This window comes from Epinephelus fuscoguttatus, linkage group LG4, assembly GCF_011397635.1.
Source record: "Epinephelus fuscoguttatus linkage group LG4, E.fuscoguttatus.final_Chr_v1".
Taxonomy (NCBI): Eukaryota; Metazoa; Chordata; class Actinopteri; order Perciformes; family Serranidae; genus Epinephelus; species Epinephelus fuscoguttatus.
This window is the reverse complement of record NC_064755.1, coordinates 23,576,699-23,602,172: the sequence shown is the minus strand read 5'-3', so window position 1 is coordinate 23,602,172 and position 25,474 is coordinate 23,576,699. Positions and strand designations below refer to the sequence as shown.

The following is a 25,474-nucleotide window of genomic DNA, read 5'->3' as shown; positions in this document are numbered from 1 at the left end:
TTCACCAAAGAAGGAGCTGACAGTCATTCTGAAACACTGAATTCGATGACAGAATGAATAAGGAATTAAACAAAAGCCTTATCAGTGCTGTGGTGAACGCTGTGACAAAAAAGGGAACAGAGGAAGGTTTAGTAGTAGTAGAAAAACTGGATGAGTGCAGATGGAGATAAAAATATTCCTCTCTTGCTTTTCTTAACCGCCACTCTAGAATTACGTGCGCTGCCAAAATTGTCCCACATGTCTCAAGGGTGTGTGTTTGGAGATCTCCACCCTGGTGATAATGACAGACTCCGAGTCTACAGGCACTGTCACTCACTGACACCACAGGCTCGTAAAAAAAACACACTGAGGTCCTTTAAAATACACACTACCCTATAATTTGAAGGATGATGGAAGAGGTTAGAGAAGGAGTAATATTTCTGCCTCTGCTCTACCGGAGCGCCAGAAAATTTGGGCGAACAGAGGAGTGCCATAGCAGCTCATTAAAGGCTGAGTGAGATGAGTTACAGTCAGTGGTCATCAGCATTGAATTGGAACAGGGAGTGGGTGGGACTCCGTTGGGACACTGGGCTCCATTGTTCGTGCAACACAAGCCCATAGTAAATGAATAAAAAAGCATGTATAAGTAAAAACTGGAAAATCTTGCAACACCTGAAGTATGCGGCGAGCTATAAAGCATCGGGCAAGTTAGACTGATGATGCTGTTGGCTTGCGTAGTTAGTAGAGTGTTTGTTTTTCTGTGGTTGCAGCAGAATGCCGCTTGTGCCATGTTTTCAGCAGCTCTGTTTGCTTAACTATGATGAGTTTGTCATTCATACACGTACATGTGCACTTCCTCCTCCCAGCACGCTCTCCCACTTTAAATAAAATGATTTTCATATGTTACCAGCAATGAGAAGTAGATCGAGCCACACGCTCTTCCTGGATTAGAATACATTTTGTTTAAATGCAAACTCAGAGGGAAGCCAATACAGGATTAACAACCTGCTCCATCTCCTGGGGAAATCACAAATTTCTTTCAAATCAGCAGAGGAGATCTTGTGTTGCCCATCTGTGCATCATCGCTGCATATTTGCCTGTCAGCCCGGTGCTACTCTGATTGTTTTCATCCACTTTCTCAGGTATGAATCCCTACGCTGACAGCAGCAGCTGGAGGAGAGCCATGTTTGACGAGAGGGTAAGGACGGTGCATGGAAAAAGAAGTGGTTATAGAAAATGAGGTGATGCAAGGGTGTGTGTTTGTGCAGGGAGGGGTGGCGGAAACCAAGCTTAGACGTAAATATGTGTGTTTTCCAGGTCAGGAGAGACCAGCAGCCACACTCCATGGAGGATTCAGCCGCTTGGAGATCAAGCTACACTCCACAAACCTGGAAACCAGAGGTGTGTGTGTGTGTGTGTCCATAGTGTCCGCATGCTTTAACACTCACCTCCTTTGAACTCTAAATAACCTGCCAAGACCTGCCCAATTCCCTCCCACCTCACTTCATTTGCCTCTGTATACAATTTGTTTCCTGCAGCAGAGTCTGCTTCAGCAGCTTCCATTGCTCTGTCATCATGTTTCCACTATATTAAGAAGCACTGTGCTTTGGCCAGTTGCTCGCACCTCATGTTACATGTTCGGGGGAAGCTGTTGCTGTGTCTGGCTCTGCAGACCAGTGTAAGCACACTCTGCAGTAGCATTGTGACAGTCCTAGTGATCATGTTTGTGCGGGTGCCCTCTTAGTCATTCACTGGATGTGATTAGCGCTATAAGATTTAATTGCCTTACCTACTGACGTGCAATCTGTCAAAGTGCTTCATCCAAACAGAGTTGACTGGTCTGACAACATGTAATTTGTTAACTGTCAGTAATTTTCTTTTAATTGTGTTTATTGCAGGGTAGTTATACCTGAAATATCTCTTTAAAAATTAATTATAGGTATATTGAATCAACTTAGTACGTTAATCCTTAGGGTATTTCATTCATGAACCAGAAACACGCATTACCATCTGATTATTTAATCTGTAAATAGGCTTTTACTCTTTTACTTCCAAAAAGGGTTAGTTGTAAGTTGTTCAGTCATTATTCATTATAAAAATCAAACTATAAAAAAGTCTAAAAGTTGTGGAAAACACCATCATAGTTTCCTTAAGTTCAAGATGATGTCTAAAGATTTCTCTTGTTTTGTCTAACTAACACTCCAAAACCCAAAGATGTATAAATTACAATCACACAAGTGAAATAAAAGCGTAAATCCCTCACAATTGTGAATGTCTTGTGGGCGCATTCCCGATGAAGTCTGGGAGTGCTTAGGGCTGTCCAAATTCACTATTAAACCAGTCCACAAGGGGCCTTAAAGGTACTTTCTGCAGACTTCTAGAGACCCGCTTGGAGTGCAGACTTAAAGGGATAATGCACCCAAAAATGAAAATTCAGCCATTATCTACTCACCCATATGCCGAGGGAGGTTCAGGTGTAGTTTTAGCATCCTCACAACACTTGCGGAGATCCAAGGGGGGAGGGGCTAGCAACAAAATTCCACCTAATGCAGGCTGACGGCGCCCCAGATTAAAACGTCCAAAAACACATAATTGAAACCACAAAATATCTGGGGCGCCGTCAGCTTGCATTAGGTGGAGTTGTGCTGCTACCCCTCTCCTCTTGGATCTCCGCAAGTGATGTGAGGACTCTAAAACTTCACCTGAGCCTCCCTCGGCATATGGGTGAGTAGATAATGGCTGAATTTTCATTTTTGGGTGCACTATCCCTTTAAGCAGACTTCACTGATTTAATCGCCCACAATTCATTGAAAAACGGATGTGATGTTGTAGCTTCTTTTTCAATAGCCGACTAAAAAAAAATAAATAAATAATGCATATCTAAAATAGTTACAGTAGCCTATTAAAACAATTTACTTGAATTGTGTAGGTAAGAAATAATATTCAACAGTGTCATGAGTTACAGAAATATGTAAAAATATAAGCTATATAGGATCATCAAAATGCATTGAATAATTGCAGCCTACCCTATAGGTTGCACAGTGAAATGCCAAATATGCCAGAGGCTAGAAAAGTGGCCGAAAACAACCAAAGAAGATCATCTTGTATTTGAATGTCTGCAGTCTATAAATTATACAAAAATATATGTTGTTCACTCACATAGCAACCCTGTACATGGGATTTATATCTTGTCATCTGCAGGGACAGATGAGCAGTCAAAATATGCCAGCAGTTACAATGATTGTAATCGTCGCTGATTTTCAACCAGCTTTGTTTTATAACAATGTGGGAAGTGTGCGTAAATGAACCATGTCAAACTTCCCTTCATCTTGCCAGCGCCCAGTCCTTGCTCATTTGCCATGCGTTTTGTCACATCAGCAGGAGGCAATGCTTGCATTTTGGTAGATACAGGTTTTCTGGTCTTCAATTTAAAACATATTTGCACCTTTCTACTGCATAGACAGCCCGATTATGTGAAAAAAAAAAATCTTTTCAGCAGTGAAATACTCCTTTCACTGTCACTACTATCACAGATTTAGCACTCTACTTATCTACTCTACTGAAAAGGGTGCAGCAGAGCCATGGCTGAAATAAAATAAGATTGAGCTTGACAGCAAATAAGCTTCTCAGACTCCCAGTGAAGTGGCCTTTGATCACAGACATGAAAACGGAAGGAGAAAGGCTTGTTAAATGATTACAAGCAGTGCCGAGCCCGTGAGGCGCTTTGAGTCATTATTTCACAGCCTAACCCCAGAGCTTACATTAACACGCTAACATTTAACTAACTGTGCTGATGACAGCAGAGTGTTTAGCTTGACCACTAATGAAATTTGATGAACTACTGGACTGGTATCGTCGAGGCTTTGGCTCTCTCTCACCTGCATTATTCTGCCCCTGTGCTGCAATCAGCACACACAGATCAGATAACATGGCCTCTTTGGCAGATGTCACAGAGGTGTATGTTTACAGGACATCTGGGCCTCCGCTGAAACTCGACTGCCTCTTCATTTGCATGTGTGTCCAGGGTTTCCCACTGACTTTCATTGAAGCAGTTGGAGGCGGGGAAGAGCAATTTAATGGTGGCTTCTATTGTCACTCTGGGATCCACCCGCTACCTGTGTGTACATATATCTTACTTAAGGGATGAACTCACCCACATTACAAATGCACTTACTCACTTAACCTCTGGCGATTTACAGTTAAACAAACAGTTCTAGTTTTATCATTTGCAGAGATTGTTGGCAGAAAGTAGTTCCAAAGAAGACTATCAACCAAGTCAGTGGATTATTTCTAGAGTGACAGGTTTCTGTGAAGATAAAATTGTTTGATTCCCTTCAGCTCCCCTGCAGTCATGTTTTTAAGCAGGTAAAAATATACTGCTAGAATAAATACTTTAATATGATTTCCAATGTGAGAAGTAAAAAAAACTCATAAAAGGGGCTGGCAGCACATCTACTCTTTCTCCCTTACTGAGAAATTCTGGATCTGGCCTTCACCCCACCCACTGCGCTGAGTTAACTAGTGAAAGAGTAGTGCGCATCAAGATGGCTAGCGTTAGCAATAGAGGAAACACCAAAGAGATTCAGGCAGATATAGAGTGCCCCAGGAATGAGTCCTAAACCTGGAAATGAGTTAGCATTTTAGCATTCCCAGTTCCTTTGCCTCAAAGTAAACTTTTCTAAAATGGGGTTTTGGTTAGATGCCTGAAATAAGGTTTTTGAGACTTTCACGTTTTGTTCTATGACATAAAATATGCCAGTAAATACATCACTTGTGAATTTTGTTGCCTGTATGTGTCTTAAAAAAGCTTGTTAGCAAGCGGCTAAAAGAGACTACAGAATGTCATCACGCTGAGCGCGGCTTCACTGCATCATTGTGGTGGTGATGTGAAGTCATGTGACTGTAGGTTATAGCCTATTGTTAGCTTTTTACTCCTGGCGATTGCATTAAGGCTTCAAAAATCATAAAATTGGTGTTAATTTGTGAGGATTATCTTGCTGAACGAAGCATGTATCATAATGTTGTGTTTACCACAGAGCTTTTTTTTTTTTTTTTTTTTTCAGTAATCCAAAATCCAATGGAAAAGTCCCATAGGGTTTTTGTTGAGGACACCAGGCAGACGCTAATTTCCATGTGGCCTACAGAAAAACCTCATCCCTGTAGCCCTCTGTTTTTCCTGTACGTTTTAAAAAATATTTTGTTGTTTTACAATATATCTCCGTCCACACAAGAACACAAATACGACCCTATACGCTCGCCCTCGTTAGCTGTCTTCAGCAGTTTCCCCTCCTCACAGACGGATGTTACGTTTTTCAAAACACTTACTGGAGATCTCATCACCATTTATTCCCATTTGATATCAGAGTGAAGGAGCTCACTCAAATTCACGAGTGATGCTCTGGATATGCTAAAGATTTCCTTCTATTCCTCACTGACAACAATCCAACCCTGGAAAGTGTTCCTCCATCTCCTGGTTCAACCTGTATGGCATCAAATTGGTTCCTTTATCGAATATTGTTTCCCTACTGTTCATGCATAGCGCCCCCCTCGGTGGTTTGGGTAAGGTCCTTTTTCAGAACTATAGTTTCTGATGGGCTTTAAACCGCAGACACTGAGGTGGAGCAAAAACACTGGGTGCAGCACATGGCTCCGATTGTCTGTGGAGTGGTGCGGCAATACTAGGTTTAGGTGTAAAGTAGTTATTAGACCAAGCAGTGCTAACAAAGCATTTGAAGACCAATGATTCATCATTGTTGTTGTCTATAGCATATGCTTATTGCACAAAGCAACAGTGGGCATGCCTGAATTAAGGAGATTGCATCATAATTTTCCAAAGGCTCCATTTTACACTTCTACACAGATAAACAGTAACTGGAGCTTTAAAAAATCTGCACCTTAAATGGTCTCAAATATTCTTGTTTTAGTGACCCAAACCCTGTTTGCTTGTGGACAAGTGGCCACAGCCATACATGTTTTAGCCTCAGTCGGACTCAGTTAGTCTGATGAGCACCAAAATTAGCCAATGTATCAGAATGCTAAGTATAGTTAGTATTTTTTATTTGTTTAAGTTGTTTGTTAGGTTGTAACAGGCAGTGGCTTACACAGCATAAGGGTTGCAAAGCATTTAATATCTGCTATGATGTTACAGTGTGTTCACATTGGTCCAGTTTACGTCCAAAGGCTACACACTCTACCACGTTTGCTGTCAAAGCTTTCACCACGCTACTGCAAACTTTCTCTGTCTGCTCTGTGCTGGAGGTTTCAGGGTTTTTGGGGCAGCCTTTGTATATTAGACAGCAGTTAGCTTTCATTTAGGATAGACCAATACATTGGCCGGCCGATATATCGGGCCGATATTTGAGTTTTTTACTTGTATCGGCATCGGCTGATACACGCGTGGGTTCGCAGATTTATTTTTCCCTGGCATGATTTACAGACAGGCATCCACGGGCAGCTCTGTGTTGCCAGAAGACCCTGCAGCGCACATGCAGCGAATCCTACCGTGTACAGGAGTTGTTGTTTTATTTATGCTTCAGCTTAAATATTTGTTTATTTTATAAAGACATTACTGGAAGATTTAAGAGCACTGAACTCTTTTTTTTTATTTGAATGTATAATAATAATAATAATAATATATAATATATATATATAATAATAATAATATTCTACCTGTTCTACCTCAACTTTCCATCTTGTTTTAGTATTTTTTACTGTTCAATAAATGTTTCTTATTTTAAACTTGAGACCTGTAATATTTGTTATCATTGTGTCATTTTTTTGATGTAAATTGAGGGAGCAAAAGCAGTATCGGCCCCAAATATCAGCTCAAGAAAATCGGCAGTCCATAATCGGTCATCGGCTAAGGGTGATGGAAAAAAATCGGTATTGGCATCGGCCCTAAAAAATCCATATCGGTCTATCCCTAGCTTTCATATTAGAGACTTACGCATCTTGCTTTGAATCTCAGATTTTAGGAAAGCACACAGATATTTCCCTCTTCACTATAGGAATGTGAAAACACCTCTTTTGTGACAAACAGCGTGCAGATGCAAGTCAGCAAATCAAGGTCGGATATTTTAGGGGGACGTAAACAAAGTGGCTGGCATCCTTTAAGTAATTAAATAATGCTTTGAGAACCACACCTCCACAGAATTCGGGTACAGCCAAAAATCTTGGAGCCAGGTATTTTTAACTAAGCAAGTAAATAAAACCAAAGCAATGTGCATGGGTAGATACCACTAGAGAGAGTGTTTTGTAATTTGGGTGCAATAACTCTTTGAAAAAGACTTGTCTGTACACAGGAAGTGTGGTGGCTGGTAGGAATTGGGTGACAGTTGAAACCAGTAGTCCTGTCATTGTATTGTCAAGTGGTATCTGAAGAAGTCTGTATTTGTTGGTTTTAGTTTGCTAAGTACTGAGACCGCCAGATGGTTAATTGTCTCGCTGTTCCCGGTGTCATCCTCACTGTCTCTTTACTTCCTGCAGTATAAGGGACAGGCCAATCTGCACATCTTTGAGGACTGGTGTGGCACTTCTACAGCTGACCTCAGCAAGAACCTGCACTACCCGCTGTATCCTCATGTGAGTCAAACCCCTGTCCATGTCTTTCCCCCAGGAGTACCATGAAGTATTCATGGTGCAAAGACATCCCTACACACACTCTGACACAAACGCCCTCACACACACACACCGTTGTTTTCACTCAGAGGTGCATTCTACATCCACGTGTTAGATCCTCATGTCCCTGCACTCAAGATGTAGTCTCACTTTGAGTAAACACCACGGCTGATACTCTTGTGTTTTTCTTTCCTCCCTCTTTCAGTCCAGGATTACAGTGTCAAAGCTGGCCGTCTCCCCTCAGTGGACAAACTATGGGCTCAGGATATTCGGTTATCTACATCCATACAGCGATGGTACAACATGTGTTTTTTCGTCCAGTCCCTGTCTGCTACCTCACTGAGAACATGCTTGCAATTCTTCTCCCTCTATCTCTCCTTCAATCAGTCTCTTTATCTCCTTTTTTCTCCTCATCTTACAGGAGAGTTTGTGTTTGCTGTAAGCTCCGATGACAACTCGGAATTGTGGCTCAGCTCAGATGAGTCTCCCCTTAACTTGCAGTTACTGGCATGGGTTGGAAAGGTACGCAAGTCTTTCATCTTTACAAGGGGCAGAGGATCATTTCCGCATAGCTTTTATTGTTCACTGTCATATTTCTTTTGCACGCTGGGTTTCTCTTTCTAGACTGGCACAGAATGGACAGCCCCGGGCGAGTTTGACAAGTATGCCAGTCAGATCTCCAAACCAGTTAGGTGAGTTGATACCAGAGAGGATTTCACTGCCAAATCATCAGCTAACATTGATGGTGTGAATAGTCAAACATACAATATTGCTCTGTGTGTATAGTACAGCAATTAAACTAGTGCAAAGTCTCAGGTGCAGTCCAGTCTCTTTGTCTGACTGTAAAACTCAGTTATTGGAGCCAATGAAAGCTTGGTTCAAAATCTAGAGCATTTCACCCTAGCATGAATGCTACATCCGGACTGTGTGGGTGTGGTTTGATCGGATTTAACTGACAGTGGCATCTTCGACAAGCACCATACACGATAGAAAATGTTTGAAATTCTCATTGGTGCATCGTTACCCTTCTACTTTAAACCCATAAGAGGAGCACATGTAAAACAACACAGACTGAACCATTCAGTAAAAATAACCCAAACTGTCCTAATTTTAGCAACAACAAAAAAAAATGTAGGAGCTTGATCCATATCGAGGACTGCCAATCCTTTACATGCTTCCAAATCACCAACAGCCGGAGTCCAGAGGCATCATGTTTTTGGGCTGTCCATCCATCCCATTCTCATGAACATGATATCTCAGGAACACTTTGAGGGAATTTATTCAAATCTGACGCAAATGTCACCTGGATTTTGGTGGTTAAAGGTCACTGTAACTTCACCAAACACGTTTTTGGCCATTACTCCAGTATTCATATGCTAATTGTGACTGGCAGAGAAAGATTTCTGCACACGCACATCTATGCAGTGTTTCACTTTATTGTTGAGCTTTCATCAGAGCATACGTAAGGCAACAATGGACCGGCTGGTAAAAGTAACCAATCTCAGTCTAATCACTGGCTGTATGCAGTACATCTGTGTGCAACCGTGGTGGTAGGAGCTCCACCTCCTGGGAGTTGTAGTTTTCTTTTAAAAAACACTGAATGGCGGGGTGTCAGTGGCTTAGTGGATAGAGCAGGCGCCTCATGTACAAGGCTGTTGCCACAGCGGCTCTGGTTCGACTCCAGCCTATCGCCCTTTGCTGCATGTCATTCCCTCTCTCTCTCTCCCCCCTTCACACTTAGCTTTCCTATCAATTAAAGGCAAAAATGCTCCCAAAAATATCTTAAAAAAAAATACTGAATGGCAAGCTGAGAGGCATACAAATGGAAGCCATACTTGTATTGTCATACAGTACAAGAATACAAAACAAGGGTAGAAAGTAAATACAAAATAACCTATATGAAATCACCTTGATTTTTTAAATACAGGTGTATTGCATGCAGCCAATGATTAGACTGAGGTCATGTTTACACAAAAACGATCCACTGACAACAGAGTTGTTTCTCATTTTCATTTTGAAAAAAGTTGCACAGTCAGATAACAACGTTTTGATAACAATCGCCGCGCACACAGATCCGCAAAACTGACCAAAAGCACTGTAGTATACATGCCAGGCCAGTAGTTGGTGGTGGTGTGACTTAATGTAATGAAACAACACTCACCTGCGCACATGCGTTTCGTTCTACAGAGTGGTGATGTATAAACAAACAAAATGGCAACCGCACAAACGTTTGTCTGGACAGACGACGAGGTGGAGTTGCCACGGTAAATCTACACTTTGCTGGAGAAGTGTAGAGCTCAGGAGTCCGCCATTGTTTTTGTGACGGTTGACTTTCTCGGGGATGCCTAAGGACTGCAACCTTAATGTCCATGTGTGAAAGGTTTTCAGAGGAACTGCATATAGCAAGTTTACATGACAAGGGAGACGGTGCTGTTTGCAAAAAAAATGCTCTCTGGAACCCGTTTTCAAGACTTTGCATTTTCAGGCACCCAAAATGCTGCTGTCGTGTAAAGTTTACCATTTTAGGTTGAAATCTTTGTCGTATAAACAGGACCTGAGATTGGGTACTTTTACCAGCTTGTCCATTGTTGCCTCACATATAAGCTGATGAAGGTCTACTAGACCGAAAGCTCAACAATAAAGTGAAACACTGCATAGATGTGTGCGGAATTCTTTCTCCACCAGTCTGAACTTACTGATGTTTCCAGCACCTTGCCAAGGCCAAGCTGGGTGGAGCGGTGGTTATTCTGCATCATGTGATACTTGTGACAAAAGTGCACACAAATATCCAAAGGGATAAAATAATCAAGTGATGACATTTTATATCCAAAAGGTCAAAGGTCAACTTCAGTGACATTGCCATGTTCTACAAAAACGCTTAGCTGTCTATTAGTCAGCGTCATAACTCCGGAACAGAAGGGGACACATAACACTAATCTTGGGTGTTCACTGTGAAACTGTGCTGATTGTATCGATTGTCCGTGCTGCCGGGTTGAAGATGTGTGAGAGCGCATACTTCCACATTTTAGAATTTGCAGCTTCTTCGCAGCAACATCCATATTTGAAGCATTGTTTGCTGTCATGGTAGCCCACCACAAGCTCACTGGATGTGAGCTTCAAGTGTTTTTTCCCCTGTGGCATGAAGCTCTCTCAGTCCTCTGTAAAAAAATATTCTCTAAGTGAAGACAGCATGTTTCTCACTGGAAATTATTCTCTGATATTAAAATAAACACATTTTATTAGATTCATTTCAAAGTCTTGACAGACATGGATATAAACTGCAGCTGTAAACTAATCTCTTGCAAGTCCCCTATACGGAAGTGCACAACTAACTTGTAGGACTGCCCCTTTAATCACATCAAACCAATACCTTAACATAAGCACCTCTGCTCTGAGACCCCAAGCATAAGCATTTCTGTGTAAAAATGTATATGCTCTTCTGGGAATCCAATCTGTACTTGATGACATGGTAAAAACTCAACATTACTGTTACGACACGAGTACTGGAAAAAAAGTCAGACAGCTGGAAAGTTCTGTCACACTGAGTGGGCGTGGTTTACCGTAACTAGGCAGGAAATATTCTGTGCTGTGTGGTCTAGATGAGTTTGGTGAGTTGACACTGACACAAGAAAAAGTAAATATCAGTAAGCAGGATCAATATTAGTAAATGTAAACGCCTGGTGACTTTGTTTGTCCTCATTCACTCACGTCAAAACAACTTTATGTATTTAGCCCCACAGCATCATAACTTTACCTTGAGGGGATTTATAATCTGTAAAGCACACAGTCTTCTTAGGTCATTGTACATAAACTACATTTGTCCAAGGGCCAGAATTTGCCTAAGAAGACAATGGGAGGGCCGGGCTTTCCAAGAAAAATAAATAATTTAAAAAAAATTTAAAAAGAGACCAAATTAGCCTATAATTGTTTTATAATTTAATTGTTTAATTTTATTGATGAATTAAAATGATAAATTAAAAGTAAAGTAAATGAAATGAAATGTTTAATGCCCCCGTTCTTGCACAAAGATATGACACAAGCCACATTTCTCAGCTTTAACTATCCAATCTGCACAATTGTCAGGACTTAGACATGGACAGGGACACAGACCAAGTGCTGCGTTGCATGTGTGTGTGTGTGTGTGTGTGTGTGTGAGAAAGGGAGGGAGACAGTGAAAGAGTGAGGGGAAGAGAAGGTGGACGATGGCACAAAATGTTTCCGTTAAATTATTAATGTTTAAAAACCCATGATATTATGTAGCTATCTTACCCAAACCCGTCTACAGCCTGTGGGTCAATAATAAGCTAATAATAAGATAGTGTTTGTGGGTCACACACACACATATTTGGGGTTGTTAAATCACAGTTAAGTTATTTTGAGCTCAGTTGTTTTTGGGTTGCTCTAATATAAGAAGAAAATATAATGCTCAGTATCATAAAGACCAGAACGCATGGCCTCCTCCTCAAATGTTACGACTTCATTAATAGTCTGCGGCTGGACGGGAAGCTTTGGCGGGCCATAATAGGTCCACGGGCTGCCAGTTGATGATTGCAGTCTTAGACCCTCGACTCCTATAAGGATAAGCTTCCTCCCAAATAAAACGTTTATTAGGGAAAAAATGGAAGAGCAGTGAAGCCAACCAGGAGCGACACAGATCCTGTGCTTAAAGCCACATGATTGTATTTCTTTAGAGACAGTTTAAGTTGTGTCTGGTGTGACTATAATGTAATGCTGGATCTGATTTTTTCCTGTCCGACAGGCTGTCTGCTCAGAAGAGGTACTTTTTCGAGGTTATCCACAAGCAGAACGACAAAGGAACTGACCATGTGGAGGTGGCAGTAAGTAGTAGTACAAAATGCCCCCTCCTTCCTTCTTTGTCACATGTAATTGGTTCTAACTCTCATGTCACGTCTGTACTCATTTTCATGTGCAGTGTGAGTAATAAAGTGGAAGAGACATGCAGTTCTTTGTGTTGATTTTCACACAGTGGCGGCTCCAGGATCGAGGCAGGTTCAGTGTTATTGAATCCAGTCACATCTCCCTCTATGTTAGTAAGTACACAAAAAACCCACACATCATTCCTGCCGCTTAAAAAACACATCACTCAGCGAATCTTTATTAGTCTAGAGCTCAGAATGGATTTCCATCACACAGCGTCTCATGACTCAAAACTGCCACGGCGCTCAAACCTGCATATCAAGTCAAGTGGTTCAGTTGCACAATAAATGCTCGTCTTATTCTATTGTCCTGTGGCTTCATCCCACAGATGAGTCTGCCTTGTTAATGAGTGACGTAGCCCACATACCACAGACGGCTGCGAGCCACCAGCACACACCCACAAGGCAGCAGAGTGCCGCAGCAGACATTTTGAGGGAGGACCCACGAGACACTCTCTACCACGGTGAGAGATGTCTCTCTGTTGCCCTATTTCTTTGTGGCACAGCTGATAAATCACCTCATCCTCCATTTCTTACCGTTAGTTGCAAGTATTGTGCAACTTCTTTCCTCCCACTAAATGCACCAAGTAATCTTATCTCAAATCTGTGTGTTGTTTTTGTCTGCAGTGCCTTTGATAAACAGCAAGTTCCTACATGGTGTTCTGCCTGACTGCTCGTACAAACCCAGCTACATTATAAAAGACTTTCCGCTTGTCCGCTACCAAGGACTGCAGTTTGTATGTATTTATATGGTTTGTTTCATTCATATTTCACTGACAGTTTTGCTAGTTGAGCTCCAGCCCACATTATTCTTCAAAGCTCATCATTCATACTAAACAGGTCATGAATACAGTGCAGGGGTAGCACTGTGGTGAGCAAACGTCTTATTTAGGTTGCCTCAGAGTAATACAGGAAGCTTTTTTTCATCTTTCATGGCCCTCTCTTATTGTGTCTTTAAATTTGTTCCTGTTGTGCTGAGCAGTGTTGCCTATTTGAGGAATTATGTCAGCATGCATACAGTAACAGTGCGATGTCCCCTGAGGACAAATTTAAAGGGAACACCCAGATTTGCTGCGCCCATTAGAAAGGAAAAAAACATTTAGAAGCACAGAAGCTTCTGATTTCTCTCACTTGATTCTACAATCTCAATTTTTGTCACTTTGTGCTGACTTCCTGAAGTATCTGCTGGTTGCCTAGCAGCCTTTAAGTGACAACAAATGTCACTGCCCAGCCAAGAAATAGTCCTACACATGATGCCCATAAGACCATAAACTGTTGTTTTTACACTTTGGTTTTTATACGGATACAATTTAAAAAGATATAAAGTGTTAATTGGTGACATTTCAAAGACAGAGGTTTTTTAACCTTTGGACAGGGCCATGTTAGCTCTTTCCCCCTGTTTACAATCTTAAAGGGATAGTTAAACATTTTGGCAAATTCGCCTATTACCGTAATCCCTATAGTCATATGAGTAGGTACATTACCTTTAATTGTCAGTGCGTGCTGTTCTGAGATCAGTGGGGCAGAGTTGCCCGCTGAAATGGAGGTGAACAGTACAGGTCCCTCTCTCCCTCAAAACTAATCAAATACACCATCAAATGACTCCAAAACGCTCTTGTGGACAACTTGTAGCTTACACGTTCACCACGCTATGAAATAATAATGTAATATTATGAGACAGAGTTGTTTTGAAGCCAAATGCAGAGCCCGGAACTACATTCCAGACATACAGTACTTGCTGGGCGGAGTGATTTCAAACAGTGTATGTTTAGTGCAGTTACTCCGGTCATCAAAACAACAACTTTGTTGAGAAGAAGCCAGAATATACAGAGGAAGAGTTACAGGTTTTGGAAGAAGAGAGATCAAGAAGAGAGGCTGAGGCTGAGGGAGACCCAGAGCCGGTGGTGTAAATGTGGGGCTTACTGGCCACTTTATTAGGTACACCTGTGCAATATAAATATAGAGTACGCCTCAAAATAATCACCGGAAGACAGGGAGAACATGCTAACTCCACACTCCTAAATCACCACAACTCCTGAAGGAACAACAACATAAAATGTTCCCTAGCAGTCTGTTTATTCCCAACAATGAGAAGTAATGCCAGTCACTTCACTATATGCTCTGGGCAAGCACTTATCCATAACATAACCACAACAACATTTGCATTTTAGCCTTATTTACCATGCTTGGGTTGTAGGCTAATGTTACTCAACATGGAGGTAACATTACAGCAGAGAGATTGCTGAGCAAAATACATAACGATCACTTACCACTGTCTCAGCTGCACACTGTGTCACTCCGCCCAGTGGTTTACTCAAGAAAGTAGTTCTGAGTATTTGCTTCATGTGTCGTAATGTTACTTAATTGTACATTATTATTTCATAGCGTGGAGAATGCGCAAGCCATGTGTTGTCCATTAGAGCGTTTTGGAGTCATTTGATGGTGTATTTGATTAGTTTTGAGGGAGAGAGGGACCTGTACCGTTCACCTCCATTTCAGCGGGCAGCTCTGCCCCACCGATCTCAGAACAGCACGCACTGACAATTAAAGGTAATGTACCTACTCATATGACTATAGGGATTACGGCAATAGGCGAATTTGCCAAAATGTTGAACTATCCCTTTAATGTTAAAGCGACAGTTCATCCCAAAATCGGTGAGAGGTGTAAACATTTAACGGTGTCTTCCTCAGCTAAGCTATAAGTGAAGCAAGCTCAGTGGTGCAAGGTCAGCTAGCAGTAGATGCACGCTTCTTTGTGCCCAGTATATTTTGGTAGGGAAAAAAAAAAGTTCCTACATGAAACTTTTCACAACACAGTCTGTGGATTATCGTGAGTAACCCGGTCATGCTTTCTGGAAAGAGACATTGCTGTTGTATTGTGCCATCTAGTCTCATTATATTGGAAAGAAGGCAGACATGTTAATGGCTGATATCTCCAAAACTTGGCAACTCACACCCAAACATGATTGATTTCTAAATAGTGCTACAGAAAACATGATTTTTGGTTTGAACTGTCCCTTTAAGCTAAGCTAGTAAACTGCAGCTATAGCTTCATGTGTAACAGAGGGATGTGAAAGTGGTGTTGATCTTAGCTTGGCAAGAAAGCAAATCCCATATCCCAAAATACTGAACTATTTTAGTTTTTAATTTTTGAATATCAACCTCTCATAAAAAAAAAAACACATGCAGCACGTGATGTTCTTATCTCAACTATGCACACGCCTGTTTGATCTCTGTTTACGGGAATCAGATGACCCTTATTAGGTTAAGATCCCACGATTTTAACATTGTTTTTATTGAACATTTTTAAGTTTTATATAAACAATAAAATGATCAAATCATATCATATCATAAAATAAGGAGAAATTAAAATGACAACAATAAAATCAGTTTGGTTATGCATGGTATCTTCCATATACTGTTGCGTGGTACATGTAATATAACGTCATTTTCACATACATAACCAGTGTGTACTTTATTCAGTACAGACGATTAGAGCATTCCCTTTAACATCCGTAACAATATGCAGCCCGTATTTCACATATTTCATCCAGTTACATCATTTTTCTAATTTGTATATTCAAATAAGCACTAGCCGGAGGTAATCAAGGCACTCAAGCAAACGCAAATCCGCTTACACATATATTCATATCACATCACGCACACATGCATACAGCATGCGCAAACACATACATTCAAAAACAAGTAACATGTACTCAATGGTGGTCCAGTACATTTTAACCCAATTCTATTTCCAGGAAGTCAGTCCAGGCTTGCCATGTTTTTACTCTTACATTATATGTAGTCTTTTCTAAGGGCATTCAGTACTGTGAGTGGCTGGGTGGGTTATCATCAATCCATTTAGACAAGATACATTTTTTCGCTGCTGTCATGGCCAGCCCAAAGAAAGTAACTAAATTTAATAAGATGAACTGGAGACTAGAGTAAGGAGTACCATGTTCAGGACTTTCTTGAGTGTATTTTCTATAGTCTACCACCATTATTCTAACTTTTGCCATGTCAAGGTCATAATTTGGGAAGCTTCCAGTCTCAATTTTACATCTGATGCAAACTGGAGATGTGTTGCCCGTGAAACAACTGCTCTTTTCAAAATTGCACATTTTGTATCTTGTGCTAATATAGTCTTTTTGGGCTGCAGGCAATAGGGACCATTGACTACCAGCTATCTGAATTCCAGCTCTCGTAGCTTTAACAGCATTTCACTTCATCTCTCAAGGTCCACATGTCCTACATCTACCCCAACGACTACACTCGCCTCACACACATGGAGACGGAGAACAGCTGCTTCTACCCAGAAAACCCTTACTACATGAAGATGTAAGACACGATGAATTATAGATCCATACGCAGTAACACTTACTGTGACATTGTATACTAAATGGAATTGCGTACAGATGGACGTTCTCCCACAGTCCAAAGACATGCAGGTTAGGTTAACTGGTGACTTTAAATTGGTATGAGTGTAAGCGTGAATGGTTGTTGTTCAGGATGTACCCCACCTCTTGCCCAGTGTCAGTTGGGTTAGACTTCAGCACCATTGCAACCCTAGACAGGATAAGCAGTTACGGATCATGAATGAATGAATACAGGCAGACAGAGTAGAATTAGAAGTAGGTTTACCGCATCTCCAATAGAGGGTGCTGTACTGCTCAATCTTTTTCACATCAGGAGATGAATGTGTTTTGTTTTTTGACATAGAGAGAAAGAAAGTCCCATTTGAAAACTAATTTGTGAACTTAATGTAACATAAAACCAGTTAAATCCTTCTAAAGCTTTGCATAATTATGTGTTTTATCCTCATGTTTTCAGGTTCGGTGTCTCTAGATACATGAGATTAGACCGTCCTGATACGTGGGAGACAGAAAACATAGGCAGAGGTATTTCGTACTTCCCTTTTTTTTTTAAAAAAAATATATATATATCAAACTGTATTGTCTGTTCATAACACTCTACTTTTGTGTTAGGTTTTGGTTTCCAGAGGAGGAAATCAGTGCAAGAGGAGGACGAGTATGACAATGAAGCCTATCGAAGAGAAAAGGCAGTCAGGCAGGACGGGGTGAATAACGGCCTTTTTCCAGACTATGGTGACGATTATGACGATTACATTCAGAGACGCAGGCGCAAACTCTTCTCCTTAGTCATGCAAGAAACTAACAACACGCGGAAGAACATATCTGAAACAAGACTGCACATAGATGAGTTGCAGAGGAGGCAGGGGAAAGACGGTGTCTCAAAGCGAAAGCCACAGAAACCAGCTGAGAGTCTGCAGTCAACACAAACCCTAAAATATCACCTGCAACAGAACAGGACGGAAGTAAGGCTTGAGGGCCAGGTTATAAAAGCAGGACAGGTGAAACCAATGAAAGCAAAAGGAAAGTCAAAATCAAAAAAGAGAAAAAAGCTCAAATCGGTACAGACCGTTGTGAGACCAGGACAGACAACCCCAGTGATACCAGTGGACAGAGAGCAGTTTAAAGCACTGGAGGTGTCCCGTAAAATGAATAATACCCAAATCAAGAGACTTAAGGACTCAAAGATTCAACCCTTAGAGAGAGTCACTCCTCTGCTTGAAAAGCCCACAGAGGCCCCGCAGCGAAGGGTTGGAATCAGAGACATGGAGCTCCATCCAGGCGTCCTGGAGCGCCCTGCAGTAAACCTTAATCAGCGGGACACAGTTACCAGAAAACGCCTCAGGGATAAAGACACAGAGATGAAAATGCCTCTGCAAGATCTGGAAAATAGCATCCACAGAGTAAGGATGGTCACCAAAGGCAAAATACACAAAAGGCAGTGGGACATGGGAGAGGAGAACCAAGCAGGGGAGGAAGATGAAGTTCGCAACAGGGCTGTGAGGCAGAGAGACACCTGGGAGGGGGAGAGAGACAATCTATGGGGACCAGGGGACGACTTTGAAGGTGCGGATGATGAGGACCTTACCCCCGCACCAGTGTTTGACACTGAGGTCAACTGGAGCCAGACCTTCCAGGTGAGCCAGCTGGACCTTCAGGCAATGCGATCAGATTCCATCGACCTGCGCTGCAACATCTCAGGCAACCTGCTCCTCAGCTCCAGTGACGCTCTGCCCACGGTCAGGGCTTTCATGGACCAACTCAATGAAAAGCACCACGGGTTAGTACAGTGTTTTATTTATTTACAAGTTTATTTGACAGGGAGTATGGTTGTGCGTGAAAATCCCAGTAGATCCCAGCAGTTTCTGAAATACTCAGACCAGCCTGTCTGGCACCAGCAACCATGCCACGTTCAAAGTCAGTTAAATCACCTGTCTTCGCCATTCTGATGCTCAGGTTGAACTTCAGCAGGTCGTCTTGACCATGTCTACATGGCTAAATGCATTGAGTTGCTGCCACATGATTGGCTGATTAGCTATTTCCATTAATGAACAGTTGAACTGGTGTACCTAATAAAGTGGCTGGTGAGTGTATTTTGTGCCGCTCAAATTTATCTTGGCACCGCTTGTTTGGGAGCTACTGACCTTGCTGAAAAATTAATGCTGACATGTCAGTCAAGAAAAAAACATCTAGGTGAAAACATCCATTATCCACCCATTAATGGTTTTGCTGTAAGTTTTGAATGAGTACGTCACATTTTGGAACCAGTTACACTTCCAATATAATTTAATAGCAAGTACAATCATGTGCATCAATTACACCACAGTGTGAAGCACATTTTACTATGATTTGTTTGGTTCTCTCTGTCCTTGCAGGCGGTTCACGTTGGTGCGCGTGGTTAACGTGGTGAAGCGCGTGGACGGGGTCAAGGGCAGCCGCTACCTTCTGGAGCTGGAGCTGAAAGATGTTGACGGCCAGCTGCTGCGGCTGTCGCACTACATCTACACTCTGATTCGCTACAGCAGGCACCGCAGCATGGACTTCAATTTCCAACACCAGAAACCTCAGCTGGTGATGTGTAACCCGGTGGGCTTCCGCTGGAATCCTGTCGCCACCGTCCACTTCATAGTACCTGGTACACCCTCCTTTAACCATACTGATTATAGCTGTATGATATAGCTTTTGTGTGTTAGCTTCTGTTTTAACACTCATCATCAAGCTACTCAGGTGTTAAAGTTCAGACACATTACACTGTAATTGATGACAGATGACCTCAGTATGTGAGCATTTACTTCTTGGACCAGATCTCCTATAGATACTGACATTAATCGGCGTGTCACAACCACAGACTCTTTGTCAATATTTCATTACTCAAAGAGAGAAAGGCCTCCATTATGTAGCCTTCAGTGTCAGATTCGAGGCTGTATAAAGACTCAGATCTCAGTGGACCCTTTTGAAAAACACTTTTTGGGAGGGATCCATAGCAGCCAGTGTCTGAAATGTGCAGGAATAAAGACAGCACCCTTGGGACGAGATCTTCAAAGTGAAAATTAAAAAAGGAAGGCCAATTGGTTTGCACCCTGGACAATACATCATCTGATATCAGGACTGTTGAATTCAATGTAACACAGTGATAATGGGAATCTGACACTGATGCTCAAATGATAGTGCACAGAAGTCAGAGTCAAGAAATGTATCGTTGAAATACTTATTTTAGATTAAATTTCCTGTAGTATTTTTCTCTGTTAAAGGATACATGTGCGCTGTTCATAATCCTTAAACTGTGTGGTTGTTTTTTCAAAATTGCATTGAGACACGTGTCAGCACACTGATTTGATGCGCCCCACCCAAAGAAAATTGAAAACAGCAATTAGTTTCTACATTTTGTCAACATCAGATATATTATTTGACAGTAATTGATGATTACATAATGGGATGATGTCAGTTCTACGAAGTACATTTTTTGGGGGGTTGGGGAGCATCAATTCAGTGTGATGTTTTCTCCCCGCTTTTCTGTTTAAATAATGGCTCATGTGTCTGTACGATGCTCAGTGAAAAACCAGGCTCGATGGGTGCAGCAGCTGATCACAGATATGGAACAACTCTTCCGAGCAACCGGAGACGCCAACTTCAATCTCATCATCACTGACTACAACAGCACTGACATGGATGTGAGGAAGGCTCTAAAGAAGTCCTCGCTCCCCAGGTACGTGTGTGTGTTTGCTTCACTGTTACACTTAATCTGAACTTTCTAAAGCTCTTCACACAGGATATGTATGCACTACAAATAATGCCTGTGGAATTTATCAGGTACCAGTATGTGAAGCTGAGCGGAAACTTTGAGCGCTCTGCTGGTCTGCAGGCGGGCATCAACCTCATAAATGTGAGTACTGCAACATCACTCAGACATGAAGCTTCCAGATAACGGGATGAATGCGTTAATAGTAGTTATAATCCATCTCTTTTATATCTCTCCCCGCTTGTTCTCCCTTAGGATGACCACAGCATTGTGTTTCTTTGTGACCTCCACATCCACTTCCCTCCCTCCATCATCGACACCATCAGGAAGCACTGTGTGGAGGGATACATGGCTTTCGCTCCAATAGTGCTGAGACTGGACTGCGGGGCTACGCCACTGGATGCCAGAGGTAGACACAGATGCACCCATCTTTACTTTATGACCATGGTTCATTTTGAAGGTTGGAAATTTTAATAATTTTAGAATCTTTTTTTAATTGAAATATAATACTAACAAAAATTAAAATTGAATTTGTGAGTTCCTAATAGCCACATACATTTTATCCAGTTTCATCTACCATCTTTAATTTCTTTTGTCAAAATGAGTCAAGCTCCTCTGCACGAAATCTCTGATGGGACACATCCATAACCTACCACTGAACCTAATACTATCTTTTTACTTAATATTTCAGTTTTCCGTTTGCAAATTGTAGCTCAAACTCACTCGAATAACCACATTCTTACATTGAACCTTCCTCTGCACAGGACCACATATATACTACTTACCTTTATATATACTTGCAATGCTTGAGTAAAAGACAATAAAGATGTTCTTTCCAAACATCTGTCTTAAATTTGGTTTAAAATTATCTTAAAAAGCATTAAATTTAAGCGTAGAGCCCCTGCTTTTAATGGAGTGTTCATATAGCAGTAGTTTCGAAATGAATGGTGTTACAGAAAGACTTATTTTGGAAAGATCAGGAGGGCAAATATAGGCACTTATCTGATCTATCTTATAACAATGTCATAACTGAATCCAAAATATCCAAACTTTTAAGTTCTTGAACTTGACTGAGAAGATGTTTAAGAAATGATTTTAATAGTTGTCCAAGTGAGTGCAGGAATCCTGTTTAAAGTACAGTGAAGAGGGAGATAGACAGCAAAGATTCAACAGGAAAGACAGTGCTGGCATTTTGTCTCAGACAGAAAATAATAAAAGGATCCACATGCAGAAAAAAAAACATTGGTTGCTTTGGTTTAACCAGATCAGCTGCCATTTAAAGCTTTTTGTTTTGTCTGTACATGCCAGTTTTTGCAGATATAAATGTGACTTACTGTACATTTCCTCACTCTTCTGCATCAAGGCTCCCCTTCTTTTTTCTTTGTGTTACTACTAACCTGTCTTAGGAAGTCTGTTCAGTCTTAAGGAGTCAGTCTTCAGACAAGCAGGATGTGTGACTCCAAAGACAGAGGGATTTTACGTACACAGAAACCTCCAAGCTCGTGAATTAAAAGCTTCTTGCCTCCAGCCACACACTCTCAGACAAATACCTGTTTCAGTGAATCATGGCATCCAGTAATGTTCGGTTGCAACAAGTGGCAGGTGTAGGTCAATAAATATAATGTTTTCTCACCTTGATAAATTATATGATATTTAATCAAAGATGGTGGTCGTGTTGAGTCGCTATAATCAAAAGGATTTTTGCTATTCAGGAGAAGGGTGGACTTTATATTTAAATAAAAATCTGGTCATCCCATCTGTGTTGCAGGTTACTGGGAGGTCAATGGCTTTGGCCTGCTTGGGATCTATAAGTCAGATCTGGACGCAGTGGGAGGAATGAACACCAAGGAATTCAAAGACCGCTGGGGAGGAGAAGACTGGGAGCTCCTGGACAGGTTTGTCCTCACTTTCTTAATGAGTCATATTGTTTTTAGTCTGTTTCCTATATTTGTATTTTTTGTTTTCATTTAGCTTTACAGAAAAGGAGTTTGAAAAGCATGACGACGAGTACGAGTACTACTCTCTGTGCTGCTGTCACTGACAGTGATAATCCCTCCACATCCCTGCACCGAGTGTGACAAGTCCATGCATGTTCCCAATAGAGTTGTTTAAAATAACCCTGGGACCAGTGGGTAAACCCCGACTGTAGCAGATAGAGACATTACAGAATAGCTGTTGCATAACAGTGTGACAGTAGTTTGTTTTTCACGTCCCTAAAGCAGTGGATTCCAAAGTGGGCGCCTAAAGGGCCGGCGAATGATGCCAAGATTTATTATCTTTTCTTCCTCAGAACAGTGAGGTTACACAGAATATACCCTGACATTTCTCCTACTTGTGACAGATACCTTTTAACAAGCAACACTCTACTCTGCAGTTCTGCTCTGTGTCCCAAAGTTAAGATCTGCTGGATCTCTATTTTCAAACTAATATCTATAATAGTTCAAATTCAGATAGAACCACAACCACTCATTATTACAGGGTGCCTATAGGTCCTTTAAAAGTCTTAAATTGTCTTAAATTCAGATTCGATGGGTCTTAAATATTTTCGGTCACATTATTTTATCTTATTTGACCCATATTTAACCAGGTGAGTCCTGTTGCGATCAACAAACTCTTTTACAAGGGAGACCTGGCCTAGACAGCAGCACACAAAAAGTTACAGCCAAACAACAACACAATAAAAAACATAAAACATACAGTAACATGTAGAAATATTAGAACACCTGCGCACAATGGCAAGATCAAATCAAGTGAGAGGAGCAGAGCACATAAAAGCTTTCTTTTCCAGCTCAGTCCGTGCACTTGGAACAGACAGCAAAACTAAATCTTGACAGACTCTAGCACCAATCACATGTTCAATTAAAGTACAAATGTACGAAGGGAGTTTACCCAGTATGGGTTTAGAAATGAACAAAGACCAGTGACTGAGCCTACGAAATGTCAAAGAAGGCCAATCAGTCCTGGAATAAAGCGCACAGTGATATGTAAGGGCTTTACAATTTGTAACAAATCTCAGTGCACTATGATACACTCCATATTTTGGCCTGTTCGAGTCCCCATCCGGACCAAAATATGGAGTGTGGACTGGTAGCTGGAGAGGTGCCAGTTCACCTCCTGGGCACCTCCAAGGCACCGAACCCCCCAACTGTTTGGGGCGCCTGTCATGGGCAGCCCCACTCTGACATCTCTCCACTTAGTGCATGTATAGATCCTGTTCATGCATGTATGTGTTCAGACCAGTGTGTAATTGACAACAGAGTGAAAAAATTTAATTTCCCTTTGAGGATTAATAAAGTATATAAAATTAAAAAATTTAAATTATAAAAATATGCAGTGACAGTAGTTTGTTTTTCACGTCCCTAAAGCAGTGGATTCCAAAGTGGGCGCCTAAAGGGCCGGCAAATGATGCCAAGATTTATTATCTTTTCTTCCTCAGAACAGTGAGGTTACACAGAATATACCCTGACATTTCTCCTACTTGTGACAGATACCTTTTAACAAGCAACACTTTACTCTGCAGTTCTGCTCTGTGTCCCAAAGTTAAGATCTGCTGGATCTCTATTTTCAAACTAATATCTATAATAGTTCAAATTCAGATAGAACCACAACCACTCATTATTACAGGGTGCCTATAGGTCCTTTAAAAGTCTTAAATTGTCTTAAATTCAGATTCGATGGGTCTTAAATATTTTCGGTCACATTATTTTATCTTATTTGACCCATATTTAACCAGGTAAGTCCTGTTGCGATCAACAAACTATTTTACAAGGGAGACCTGGCCTAGACAGCAGCACACAAAAAGTTACAGCCAAACAACAACACAATAAAAAACATAAAACATACAGTAACATGTAGAAATATTAGAACACCTGCGCACAATGGCAAGATCAAATCAAGTGAGAGGAGCAGAGCACATAAAAGCTTTCTTTTCCAGCTCAGTCCGTGCACTAGGAACAGACAGCAAAACTAAATCTTGACAGACTCTAGCACCAATCACATGTTCAATTAAAGTACAAATGTACGAAGGGAGTTTACCCAGTATGGGTTTAGAAATGAACAAAGACCAGTGACTGAGCCTACGAAATGTCAAAGAAGGCCAATCAGTCCTGGAATAAAGCGCACAGTGATATGTAAGGGCTTTACAATTTGTAACAAATCTCAGTGCACTATGATACACTCCATATTTTGGCCTGTTCGAGTCCCCATCCGGACCAAAATATGGAGTGTGGACTGGTAGCTGGAGAGGTGCCAGTTCACCTCCTGGGCACCTCCAAGGCACCGAACCCCCCAACTGTTTGGGGCGCCTGTCATGGGCAGCCCCACTCTGACATCTCTCCACTTAGTGCATGTATAGATCCTGTTCGTGCATGTATGTGTTCAGACCAGTGTGTAATTGACAACAGAGTGAAAAAATTTAATTTCCCTTTGAGGATTAATAAAGTATATAAAATTAAAAAAATTAAATTATAAAAATATGCAGTATGTAACATGTGCAAACAATGTGCAGATGCATTTGTGTGCAACAAATCACCATAATCCAAAACCGGTAAAAACGTGGCAGCAACCTCAAAGGAGAAACAGGAATTGTTTCTGAAATAAAGCCCTAACTTCAGCCTCAGCTTTTTTAGAAGATTATCAGCTTGAGGTTTAAAAGACAGGAAGTCATCAAGCCAAATACAGAGATATCTGTAACAAGTGACAATCTCTAACTAAGGTCTAACTAAACCTTAGTTTTATCAGCAACATTACCGCAAACATTTCTCCAGCCTGATGGACCCTAATGACTGTTTAAAATAGAGTGCCGAAGTCACGCCCCTTCCGGTGAAGCTCAT

General features: G+C 41.3%; 1 protein-coding gene across 1 annotated transcript in view; it reads left to right on the top strand.

The window, feature by feature from the left end:
• b4galnt3b (beta-1,4-N-acetyl-galactosaminyl transferase 3b) overlaps positions 1 to 25,474 on the top strand; it is a 38,075-nt gene that overhangs the window by 7,349 nt on the left and 5,252 nt on the right. The window contains exons 2-19 of the mRNA XM_049574606.1: positions 1,122 to 1,177; positions 1,297 to 1,380; positions 7,465 to 7,560; positions 7,802 to 7,892; positions 8,018 to 8,118; positions 8,221 to 8,288; positions 12,356 to 12,434; positions 12,584 to 12,647; positions 12,863 to 12,997; positions 13,161 to 13,270; positions 16,771 to 16,871; positions 17,364 to 17,431; positions 17,519 to 18,683; positions 19,279 to 19,538; positions 20,456 to 20,609; positions 20,714 to 20,786; positions 20,898 to 21,051; positions 22,411 to 22,537. Coding sequence (XP_049430563.1) covers positions 1,122 to 1,177; positions 1,297 to 1,380; positions 7,465 to 7,560; positions 7,802 to 7,892; positions 8,018 to 8,118; positions 8,221 to 8,288; positions 12,356 to 12,434; positions 12,584 to 12,647; positions 12,863 to 12,997; positions 13,161 to 13,270; positions 16,771 to 16,871; positions 17,364 to 17,431; positions 17,519 to 18,683; positions 19,279 to 19,538; positions 20,456 to 20,609; positions 20,714 to 20,786; positions 20,898 to 21,051; positions 22,411 to 22,537 — 2,986 coding nt within the window. The remainder of the gene's footprint in view (positions 1 to 1,121; positions 1,178 to 1,296; positions 1,381 to 7,464; positions 7,561 to 7,801; positions 7,893 to 8,017; positions 8,119 to 8,220; positions 8,289 to 12,355; positions 12,435 to 12,583; positions 12,648 to 12,862; positions 12,998 to 13,160; positions 13,271 to 16,770; positions 16,872 to 17,363; positions 17,432 to 17,518; positions 18,684 to 19,278; positions 19,539 to 20,455; positions 20,610 to 20,713; positions 20,787 to 20,897; positions 21,052 to 22,410; positions 22,538 to 25,474) is intronic.